At 37.4% G+C, this 12,936-nt stretch overlaps 1 protein-coding gene across 10 annotated transcripts in view; it reads right to left on the bottom strand.

Moving 5' to 3' along the window:
• Nucleotides 1-12,936, bottom strand: part of map7b (microtubule-associated protein 7b) — a 44,279-nt gene that overhangs the window by 30,516 nt on the left and 827 nt on the right. For 3 of the 10 annotated variants that reach the window (XM_065285189.2, XM_065285191.2, XM_065285194.2), the window contains exon 1: nt 7,488-7,909. The exons of 1 other annotated variant lie outside the window; for it this stretch is intronic. In XM_065285189.2, coding sequence (XP_065141261.1) covers nt 7,488-7,605 — 118 coding nt within the window. In that variant the 5' untranslated portion in view covers nt 7,606-7,909. Of the gene's footprint in view, nt 1-1,838; nt 1,959-7,487; nt 7,913-12,936 lie in introns of those variants that run through there. 6 more of the 10 variants (XM_065285185.2, XM_065285192.2, XM_065285187.2 and 3 more) reach the window with 4 other exon arrangements.

The following is a 12,936-nucleotide window of genomic DNA, read 5'->3' as shown; positions in this document are numbered from 1 at the left end:
TTCTGGGCACCCCCTCATCCTGGGCCCGGGACAACAGACCCGTTTGTCCCCCCCTGTCGGCGGGCGTGATAGAAACTGCCAGTAAACAATAAATACAATAATTGTTTAAAAACAACTAATATTATGCTGATAAAAATATGCTTATATTTATTCTGTTTACTATATTATTACAAAAATGTTATTACAGTACAGAATATATAATCTGCTTAGTTAATGTTTATAATAGTTCGTAATTTGTTTACGCGTACATTTGTTATGTTTTAAATAAAAAAGCAAATACTTTAAAAGTAAGCTCATGTCTCCACCCAGTGCGTAAGAAGCGATGTAATAATATATTCAAAAAAACAAAAACAAAACATGTAGTAGTTTAATATGTTTATTATGGTTTGTTCAAATAACTTTTAGTACGTTTACATGCACAGAATAAGCGGATAACTATCAAAAATCTGCTTATTACAGAAAACTTTTTTCATGCGTTTACATGCAAATCAATAAGCCGGCTATGCAGACAACTGCGTTTACATGGGACTTGGAGAATTATCCGTTTTCTCGCAGGCAGTGACGTCACCGCCTATAGTACACAATAGTCGATCAAAAAGTCAACAACATATCTGTCTTAAGCTGTACTGTTGTAGCTCTCCTCGTGTCTGCAGAACCTGTAAATGTAACATGAGCTTTTATTTTCACAGTTTCTCTGCCAACTGCTTTAGTCGAGCGGAGACTTTTATGCGTTACCTTGCGCTTACTTCCGCGTGTGACGTTTATCTTTCATACGCGGAGACATGCGCACATGGACAAAACCATAAGAAAGCGGGTTAAGGTGTTTATATGCCACGCGAAATCGGCGTAATGAGCAAAAAACTACCTGTGCCGATCAGTTTTTGCTTACGCCGTTTATGGGCTTTCCTCGATTAAAGAAAACCGCTTTACGTGTTTACATGACCCCACGTGTTATCAGTTTATTAAGCATAATCGGCGTAAGACTGTGCATGTAAACGCACTCAATGTGTTGAATGAGAAAGATACTGCTGACTGTGTCAGACCGCGTGAAGCTCGACTTGTCGCCATTAAAAATTGCAGTTTAAAAAAACCTCACACCGGAGAGACAGATGTGACATTTTAAACCAGTTCCTGAAAAGTTAAAAACTTGAAGTCTTGGTAAATTCCATGTAAAAACACTCGACTGACTTTCCCATTGTAAAAATACTGGTATATGTCTGTGCTTTTATATTTGCGCATTGAAGACCCGTCACCTTCAATCAACAACACAAATTGATTGAATATATCTTCATATATCAAGCCACTTCTTAATTTCATCCTCACACTGGTTCATACATGGCAGGTGTAGTAAATATTAACCGATTAAATCATGTTTTATGCGTGCTCCCACTACACTGTTTTCTACCGGCTGGCTATTGAACCGGAAGTCTCGCTAGGGTTGCCACCCATGTCTGATAAAAAAACCTTGACATATCGATGACCCGACCAATTGGTGTGCTCACAAGCCCCCGGAAAGGAAATACGTCACATCACTTACTTCCGCTTTCGAGAAAAAGGTGTATAATACAGAATTATTGAGCCTTATGCCTGTCACCTCAAGCTTCCTTGTTTGCAAACACCACCCCACCTCCTCGAACCAACATTTTATAATCTACCAAAGCATGAACCACTTCATGTGCCACAAACATCTATAATGCTATAAACAGACTCAAAGGCAACAGCTTCCTATCCAAGCATTTGGACGACTGGTAGCATACACACACTAATGTATTTTGTCACCAATTCATTTTTTTAAGAATTTTCAAACAAATCTTACAGATTTCGCTCACAACTCTTACCTTGAATTTCACTCATAGTTTTGGAGAATCCTGGGGTGAACACCTCTTGCCTACATTGCCAAGAAAACAATCCTTTCCCAATGCATCAGCCACAAACTCGCACATATAAAACCCCCAAAGAAGGTAGCATCCATTACAGGATAAGTAAAATATTTGTGCTCATTCATCGACAAAGGAACCGATAGATATCTAATACAATAGATAGAGACGCAAATGTTTGTCTGCTCGTTCCCAACAGAAGAGACACATCAATGACGAAAAGGATTCAGTAAATCCCACACAGTGTGTGTGTGTGTTTATACATGAGATTATAAATCCCAATCGTGTGATTGTGGTGCATGTAGTACAGTAGAAATACTGAAGAGGAAGATTAAACGCTGTGAAGGACAGACAGATCAGTGATTATTAGTGTACAATTCATGGCATCAGGATGTGTATGTGTGTGTGTTGGGGTGTATTGGGGCGGAGAATCTCCGAAATCTGAGCAGCTTAACCGCGACTAATGCTTAGCTTACGGAAAGAGAGAGAGATCAGAGAGAGGTTTACCCTCAACATCTAGTACGATGCAAATAAGAAAGGACACAATTTAACCCAATATGTTTGTGTAGGTTGCGTATGACATCATCAGCAGTGTGTTTAAAAGTACCAAAAAAAAAACAGGGACTCATGAAAACAATTAGGGCTTTTTCGATTAATCGTTTTTTAAAACCTGGTCGATTCAGAATCGATTCTCAAAGAGCAGAATCGATTTTTTTTCCCCCATATTTTTTTTTTTGCAAACATTGAACGTAAGATTAACATGAATCAAATTACTAGTTGTCTTCACTAGATGTCACCCTCTTTTTTGCCTTGCACGATGTTTCCAAGGGGCCTGTCATTCTTTCATTCAGTGCTTAAAATGGCGATTTTAGGGGGTTCATCAACGTTGATGCCACCTTCACATAAAAAGTAAGAGGTATGGAAGCATTTTAGATTTTGCAAGCAAGACGACAAGGTTAGTGTTGTGGCTTTTAATTTCTTTTTATTAATTACCCACTTGTAAACTTATGTTCACTGTTCTTATAGTATTTGTATTAAATCTATATTCATTGAGTTGAATCAAGAATCGAGTATAAAATCCAACCCAGAGAATTGGAATCGAAAATTGAATCGAGAATTGAAATCGAATCGATTTGATAGCTTGTGAATCAAAATTGAATCGATCTGGAACATCTGAATCGATACCCAGCCCTAAAAACAATGTAAAATGTCAAATAGCAGTTCAGTTTCTCTCTGGCACCACAATAGAAATGTGAAGTAAATGAAATAACCTGAATCTTATCTGCTTATAAAAAATTTACATTGTACTGGGCCATTTTTGACAGCCAGGCATCTTATTGCTGTATGTGCATTGCATTCGTGGCTGTATTTGTATGTTTTGAAATGATTTGGTGCCTTTATTTAAATACATTCAGCTATAAAAAAAAGTGGTAAATAAAACGTTTTATTAGTATTAATTATTTAATCAACGGGATCAATAAAGCAGATCTATCCGAACGGTCTATAACATTTCTGTAACTTCAAGAACTGTCTCTTGGCCGTAGTCTTTCTCTCCGTAAGCGATTCAAAGAGTAGCATTTAAACACATTTATTACTCTGTGTGGATTTACTGCCCTGTCTCTTCTGCTAACCAACAGGGTGCTACTTAATCCAATGAGAAGCTTGTACACGAACAAAACTATGCTGCTATATAACTGGATATGTTCATGCATTTAATCTGCATGGTAACAGCTCTGATTCAGATACGATGTGAATTTAAATAAATTCAATGTACGATAAGCAGTCAATTTTAAAACAACGAAAGAATCAAATACATCTGGGAGGTGAAAGCATGTTTACAAATAAACAAGCCAAATGACTGTTCATGTTGGCAAGAAGCATCTATAAACATGCCATCTGTTCAAATCTGTCACACAGCAGCCAGACGTTTTTAAAGCGAGTTCACAATCATGTTCAAACACAACCATAGTGTGTGTATTACTATTATTCGACTACAAACTAGAATTGTGCCGATTAGATGTCTATCGACGATCGTCAGACATATGGCCAGTAGTGGGCCTTCATGATGATAGTTGGCATGTTAGCCTAGCCTGGGTTTCCCCATGCTGCCTTGCGCGCAAATGTATTCACGTTGCAAGTCTAGCATGGAAACTATGGACCAATTTTGCCCCTGAAATAGGGAACCAATCACAGAACGGAGAGGGGGCAGCAAGACGATGACGACGTCTATACAACACACCGAAGCAGTTTTGTTTATCCAACAAGGCAGCAAACGCAAAGTTACTTTTTGATGCAGCCTTAGACAGTGTTCTAAGTAGTTTTTCAACGCAAGTTTTTTTTTTTTTTTAAAGAGCAACTTTTGGCGTTAAACAATTTCATATCCAAGAAGGATGTTTGGATATGGCAAGGCATGATAGTCACAGAGTTTTATAGGACCAACCTGCTAGGCATCGTCGTCGACGAAGTACAATAAACTTATAAATGGTAAGTTGTATTTATTAATGTCATTTTATGATTATTCATGAACTGTGGTTGTCACAGTGCCACAAAATTGTGTTGCTTTTAAATATCAATATACAGCTACCGGTTTAGTTGCATAGATTTCAGCACACGTACCTATAAAAGCTGTTTACGTTTGAATTTATGTCGCTCTACATACATCATTTGGTATAATTGAAACAATTGGCTATGAGCTACGTACAGACGCATTTGATAGACATTCGTAGCGCCCAATAAACGGCTCTGGGCATTCATGAACCACGCCTCAAATACGAGAAAATTAGCATGTGGTTCCCAGACCATGACTCATTCTCTATGAGATGTGGTTTGGTGTTAGCCAGGCTAATGTTTGCCCATTATAGTTTTAAATTATTATTATGTAATTATCATTAGCATCATAGTTTCACATCAACATGGACATTGCGTGCTCTTCCTCGCACGAGAGAGCTTGTAATACACACGGCACAAACAACTTCTCGCACCTGAACTTGTAATACGCGCAGCTCTAACATTTCCTTGCACTAGAGAGGTATTTATGGGTGATTCTCACGAAACCATTGAAACACCACGGCACTAATGATTTTAGCTATAAAATGTGTAATATAGTAATATGAAAAAGCATCAGAATTAACACAATACTGTGTTCTACCTTGCACAATGTGTGATTTCAACATAAAATTTATAATTTGTCAATTTTATCTCATTTTCTGCTGAAATTCTCATTACCGCAATGTGTCCGGCTGTGTTTGAACATGCGTTATGTTGTAATTTAATCAAATTAACACAAAAATATTTAGAAAAAAAATAAATGGATGTTTTCTAGACTACTTTAGATGACAGAAAAATATTTACTGAATATTCATGTATAATAATAATGAAGAAAAATTAGGAAAATGATGTGTCCATGCCTGATGTTTTCATCCTCCGCAACACTTTTTGAGAACAGTTTAAGCACACATACAGAATTTTAATAAAGTTTGATTTTGAGTGACCAAGCACATGGACCAGTTACTTCAAGATGGCTACCAGGTAAGATCATTTTTTTACAGTTAATTTGAAATATTGTCTTGTCAGAATGCTTACACGACATTTTGATTATCATTACCGCAACAGATGCTTATTAAATGTTAATTTAATTAATAGAAGCATAATACTTTGATTTTAAATGCATGCGCAGAATCTCCAAATTATGTTCTTTCAGGTTTGTCATGTCATTTTGAAAATATGTCAGTGTTGATGTTTTCTGACTGTTGCGGTAATGAGATTTTTAAGGACTAATTTTTTAAATTATGTTACAAAAGTGTTAAATGATAAGTAAAAGTGTTTAAATTAATGTTCCCATTTACTCCAGACTTTGATTTTCAATGTCTGGTGGGAAAAAAAGTAAATTTAAGCAATTTTTACATTTTCATGCTTGACATTTTTAAAACCAAGTTTTCTGGAGAATCACCCTTATGCACGCAGGGGTTTAAAATCAATGTGTAAGTTGTTCCTGCTTCCTGGCACGCAAGAAACTGCAGAGCGATTGGGCATCAATAAGTGCTGCCTCACGATTAGTCGTGACTAATCATATGCAGAAGTTTTTGTTTACATAATTTGTGTGGGTGTACTGTGTATAATAATTATGTATGTATATATATATATGTGTGAACAGCTTTCGGATTACTAATGCACTGCTGCTTTTTGTTGATTTGACTTAAAAGCATCTGCTAAATGACTAAATATAATCTAAATGTATTATGCATTTAGAAGCACAGGCTTTATGTGGAATTAGTTCCAGTGTTTAAAGGGATTTTTGACCTCACTAAGCCACACTGTTAAGTCTTGTGACCCGACTTTATGATTGTATTAAACATGAACTTTGCTTAACATTAGCATTATTATGTGGGGTGGTTTAAGCCCTTTTAGATACCAAACATATAACTATGCACAATTATTATTTAACCTAGGAACTGGAAATACAAAACACTAGCATTATCTTAAAATGGATACATACACATATGCTTTTCCATTCATATCCACCTTTGTATGGATCCACCCAGTGAACTAACAGATCTCCATTACTGTTTACTTTCCATTTGCCATTGGTCATGTGACCCACCCACAGCCCTGGCCATCCTGTCCAACTCGTCAGTCATCTGTCTTTACTGTAGAAACGATGGGTGGGGTAAAATGGCCACACCCAGCAACAAAAGAAAGCAAAAAGCATTTCCTGTTTAAGCACAGCAGAGCTGACACACTCCATTGAAACACACTTTAAACAGATTAGCAATTTAATATTTAAGGTATGAAATGCAATAATGAATGACAAAGCTTGCTTTTGGGGAATAATGGGTGTGTATGAACGTGCCTATAATGTCTCAAAACACTTTCTAGCTGGCTGCTTAGGACACTGCTGGATATGAAGATGATAGTGGCCATTGAGGACTCTAATATTAGGGTCACACGATCCTCACAAGCATTTAGTTACTGAATCAAGTTTCTAAAATAGGATGTCCTTAATTCTCACTTAAGAGATTCCAGATTTGTTGAAATACGCATGCAAAAAAGCAAAAATGTGTATTTTATGTGTTACTGGACACAATTTATTTGTTATCCTTAGTCCTGTCGACTTTCCATACAATCTCTAATATATAAGGTCATAAGAAAATGCCTTTATAATTACAAGTAAATAATTAAATAAATGTTGCTTAAAATAGTTTTTAACAAAGTAGGCCACAGCAAATCACAGTTCTGTCACTTCTTCAAAATCACATCAACTTACTTTAAAGGTGTAGCGGAGGATTTTCTCGAATTTTAGAAAAGAACCGCCTTCTCCGCTTTTTAAAAAAATGCAATTGCGCAACGCTCCTGATTGACAGCTAGAAGGACCAACAGTCTTGATGATCCACCCGGAAAAAGAAAATCCTCCACAATACCTTTAAATATAACACTATATTACTTCACATCACTAACACTGACAATGGCATGCTTTAATACTCCTAACTAGCTTGGACCGAAAGACAAAAATTTGTCAACAACAACAAAACACAACACATCCTAACAGGCCAAGTATTAGGTTATAAAACCCCAGAGAGCTATACTTCAATCTTTCTCTGACCTCCCGCGTACCTCCGCCTCTCCTCCGTCTCTTGCGGCACCGTTGTCCCTCCTCTTCCTCCGTGATGGTGGAGAGGGATGGGATAGCCGACCTGCTGGCCCCCCTCCTCATCCTGAGGGGGGCCGGCATGCTCCCCTCTCCTCTTTTAGCACCCTGTGTTGCTAACTGCTAGCACCCTGCTCATCTCTGGATAGAGGACAGATGAGACAGCACCCAACAAAACTGGGGCGAGACAGACTGAGCTAGCAGACACCAGATTAAAAAGCAAAGAGATTTTAAGTTGAAAGCTTAGGCGTGCAGAGATGAGCCAAAACTGTTTCCAGTCCAGCCAGGCTTTAGTGAAGCTCCAGTAATCCACAGAAACAAACAGTGCATTTCCTCCTTAAGCCTGAGAGAGACTGCTGCTCCAGTTGCTGATGCTGTCACTGTATCTCTTAAGGTCTGTCCTACTCTTCCTCTCTCTCTCTCTCTCTCTCTCTCTCTCTCTTTCTCTCTCCCTCTCTCTCTCATACACATACACATACACACTCAGAGCATACAGGCCTCATAGCATCCCACATCAGAGAGAACCAAAACAAAAACTGATGCACACACCCCGAGCAAACGGAGTCAATGAAACAGTCTCTCTACCACACACACACCTGCACACACAGTATGTCTCTCCTACTGAAATATTCAGTAAGAAACAGCAAGATGAGCCAGCAGATCAATGGACAGGGCAATATATTGGTCAGAGGAATGAGACCCCTGAGAGTGAAGAGAGAGGGGGGGGAAGAATACTGTCCCACCTTTAGTAAAAAATGCTGTGCTAAGGCAACTTTCCCAGCAAATCCATTTTTGTTGTGTAAATAAACCTAGGCTTTCAAGCATAAAACGCAAATTGACTGTAACGTAACAAATATTTTCTATTATTAAAAACCATTCCATACACACACATAGGTTCAGGTCAGCTCCATCACACCCATTATTGTCAGTAGGGATGCACGATATATCGGCGGACATATCGTTATCGGCCGATAACTGCTTATTTTTAATATTATCGGTCTGATAGCAAAATTAGGCCGATAAATGAAAGCCGATAAATGATGTATAATTTCAGTTTGTTGAACCACTTCACTTGCTCATTGCTGGCCATGTGGAGTTTTGATTGGTGCTTTCTGTGACATAGCACGAAGATGACATGTGTTACGGGCTCAAGAAGAGTATGCTAGTCTAGCGCAAGATGTCCGCGGTCTGGGAGTTTTTCATTGTGAAATTAATATGAATATTTATCGCCCCCCAAATTATAAAGAGTTATCGGTATCGGCCAAAATTTCCATATTGGTGCATCCCTAATTGTCAGTGTATAATAGTTAATATCTGAGTGTCTCTGAATGAAAGACAACTTGCTTATAGTACGGCTGCATGATATATCGAAAAATTGTGACAACAGTATAAATGCAATATCAATATCGCAGAGCGTTGCGATAACTTACGTTTATTTTACGTGTCTATCATTTGTATGTTGTAGGACCGCATAACGATTAACCGAGATTAATCACGATTAATCGTTTGCAGAATAAAAGGTTTTTTTACATCATATATGTTTGTGTACTGTGCATGATAATTATGTATATAAATACACACACATGCATAACTAAGAAAAAAATATATATTTTATATTATTAAGTATTTATATATTAATCACGATTAATCGGTATGCAGCCCTAGTGTTGCATGCTTAGATTGTCCAAATTAGGCCAATCAGAAGGGGCCTTACTAAATACCCACCTAGTAGGTCTTATACTGTTATACTATTGGCAACAAAGGTAAAGGTATATAGCGGCTCAAAGCAGAGAGCGGAAAATAAATGCGGCAGGAGTAGAGACGAATGTGGAAAACGACAGCGTCGAACTTGTGACTTATTTTCTTTAGCCGAGCACATTTAGTTATATTAAATAATATTCTGGCTCTTCCTTGCTTTGTAATGACATTGAATAGTGGCACAAAGCCCATCCATCATCAGAAAAAGGAATCCATGCGACTCTGGTGGGTTAATATATATTAGGGCTGGGTTTCGATTCAAATTTTAAGAATCGATTAAATTCTGATTCTCAAGATCTTGAATCGATTATCATTATTCGATTCAATCTGATTCGATCTTCGAGATTAGATAAGTGTTTTTGAAAAAAGCCCAAAATGGTGCCATATAGGGGTGGGCGGAATGACCAAAAATCTATTCCACGGAATGAGTCATTTTATTTCACGGTAACGGTATATTTTATGGTATACATGTTTTTCAGTTTATATTGGTTTTGGATTATAAAAATGTGCAGTTTATTTGCCACTCACTATAGCTTAAAATAGCTCACCAAAGTTTTAAAATATGGACAATTTAAAGTTAATAATGTTAAAGTGAAAATGCCCAGATGATAACAACAGATTAAGTCTAGATAGACAGAATCTTGAGTTATTAATTTTATAGACTATTGAAGCTATAGTATGCATTGTATAGGCCTGTCACGATAACAAATTTTGCTAGGCGATAAATTGCCTCGGAATTTATCGCGATAGGCGATAACATTGATGCTCCGGGACCATTATAATAATGCAGATACACCTTTTCAAAGATCTATAAACTTTTATTTCTAAACAATAAGTAATACTGGAACTGGAAGACATTTTAAATATCCACAAGAAATGAACAAAATAACAGGATGATTGCGTTTTAGGTGCATATGCATGTTTGTCGTGTTGCCACTTTTAAGTGCTACGTTATTACCACAAATGCGACATAACGGCTCGGTCAGGTTTAGTGGTTCGTTCAGGTTTAGTGGTTCACCTCGGTCATTAGGTTTAAATCCAAAGTACTCCCACACTGCAGCTGTAGCGTTTGGTTTTGAAACTTCGCTGTTTACACTTGGTATCAAGATGTGTTTTTGATCAGATCACAAGTGGACGAGAGAGACATATCACATTTACACCTGGTATTTAAATCCGTCTCTTTTGTCCACTTTCGACCGCTTCTGTGCTGAATACTGTGAGGGGACGGTCCGTGAGACGGTGGGCGAGTCTCTCCGCTGTCATTTGAACGCCAGCGGGAGTAATTATGAGTTTATATGGACGCAAACTAATATTATGTCGGAGTCCGCTGCTTGTTTAGCAAGTATACATGCTGCACAGTGTTTTGTACGTTTATATGTTAGAGCTTTCTCTGAATTTTCAGCGCAATTGATGAAATATAATCGCGCAACTTTCACACGCTTGCAAAATGAAACTGCGGAGATCACCCGCTTTAGTTTATCAATGAAAGGCTAAAATAGCACTGTTCACCTTGTGTCAGAAAAGACGTAAAACATTGTGATCCGATCGATAAAAACGCATGTTAATGACAAGTGTAAACAGCCTCTAGTAAATCCATCTTTTTCTCCAACTCTCGTCTTAACTAGTGTTTTCTCCTGCTACACTTCTCACGCGGCTCTCATCCTCCTCAGTACTCCTACTGTGATAGGCTACGCCAGGAGTCCCCCCTCCCCACACAGATCATGCGACTGACAAATGACTGACGAGGGTTCACTCCTTGTCACTCGTTGCACGGAGCGGTCATCCAGTCTCTTTGGTAGAGAGAGAGAGAGACAAGGAAAACAAACAAGCATGCAAATGTGAATTATCGCAGCCTAAAAAAATGATCGAGCTCATTTTATTTACCGTGCGATTAATCGATTTATCGTTTATCGCGACAGGCCTAGCATTGTATTTTGTATTTATGCATACATTACATTAAAAATAGGCAATATGTAAAATGAACAGGTATAAATATATGCACAAACCTACAGACAGGATTAATACCTGTATATGAGAGACGGATCTCTAGATTTAGATATTATAAATATGACAGGTTTGAGCATTTCTGGAGTTTTCAAAACAACCACTTGTTTAACGTTACTGACCACCATGTTCTTTGTTTTAATTTCTTTCCTCGCGTGCATGCGTGAATTCAATGACGCGGCAAGTTTAAGTTATTAATTATTAAATCGATCCTCTGAGTTATGGATCGATCTTTAGAAACTAACATGAAAATCGATTCAGAATCGGTGAATCGATTTTTTCAACACAGCCCTAATATATATATTTTGAAGTGAAATAATACATTTGTGAAAGAAAACAATTCATATTTTGAGCATATTTAGGATTCAGTTAGGGATGCATTACGATTAATCGCGATTAATCTATTGCAGAATAAAAGTTTTTGTTTACATATATGTGTGTAAACAGTGTATAATAACTTTGTATAGATAAATGCACACACATGCACGTACACACATATATGATGTAAACAAAAACCTTTATTCCGCTATAGATTAATCGCGATTAATCGTTATGCATCCCTAGATTCAATCAATTGCGTTTAAATGTAAATACATCTAAACCATTGGTTCTCACGTGGCTGTGTGTTTCATCATGACAAACATAAACTACTAGAGACGAGACTCGTGAGAACCAGTGATCGTCTTGCGTACCGACGTGGAGCTGGCGTGCTGTCTCATACAGACACACAATGCTGATATGCAGTAATGAATTACAGTAATCTGATTCCCGCCTTACAAACACAAACATGCAGTAATGCACAGTCGACTAAAACCACTAATAAACAACCAGAGATTGCATTAACTGCAAATCCTTTCCTGACTGCAATCCACTATACAAATATAAACACAACCTTTCATTTATACACAAAATAATATCTCTGTTGTAGTCTATGAATTAATCTGACATGCTGTCTTCATGTGCATAAAATGTCTGCATCCAGACTTTTGTAATGACACAATCCTGGCGGTTTGCTTTAAGAGTTATTAAAATTTTGTACACCAGCAATTTTAACAGCTTCTTTTGACAGACTATACTGTCATATTTGGGGGATCATTGCCCTAAATTGTGTGTTTATGTGTTTATATGAGTAACTAGAAATCTAAGTTATTGATAAGTAGACCAATAATATTGAAAGTACAGATCTAGGGCACCACAATAATTTTTCCCTACTATGGTCAATGGTGCCCCAGAACTGTTGGTTACAAAAAAATTTCAAAATATCTTTGTGTTAACAAGGACAAAGAAATGTATGCAAATGACAGTAAATGACAGAACTTTTGGATGAACTATCACTTTCATATTCACAGAGACCTACTATTGCAGTTCCTTATAGGCTATAAAAATATAAGAAAGAGCAGGTTCTTTTAACAACCCTTGATATAGAGGTTTTTTGAGAAACCGAAAATCCTTAATGTTTAAGAATGTTAGTGCAAACATGCACCTTCTCTATGCTCTAGTCTGTTTTTCACAAACATTTCTCATTTTATAAAAGCAAAAGGACTGGAAACTGATCTTTGCCCCTGCAGCCCAGAGAATATCAGTAACCTTACACTTTAACCAGCTACAGCAATACTGTTGTTTCCCTTGACTCTTTCTCTTGTGTCAGAAATT

Source organism: Paramisgurnus dabryanus, chromosome 21 (assembly GCF_030506205.2).
Source record: "Paramisgurnus dabryanus chromosome 21, PD_genome_1.1, whole genome shotgun sequence".
In the NCBI taxonomy this organism is placed as follows: domain Eukaryota; kingdom Metazoa; phylum Chordata; class Actinopteri; order Cypriniformes; family Cobitidae; genus Paramisgurnus; species Paramisgurnus dabryanus.
The sequence above is the reverse complement of the archived record's forward strand: the minus strand, read 5'-3'. Positions and strand labels throughout refer to the sequence as shown.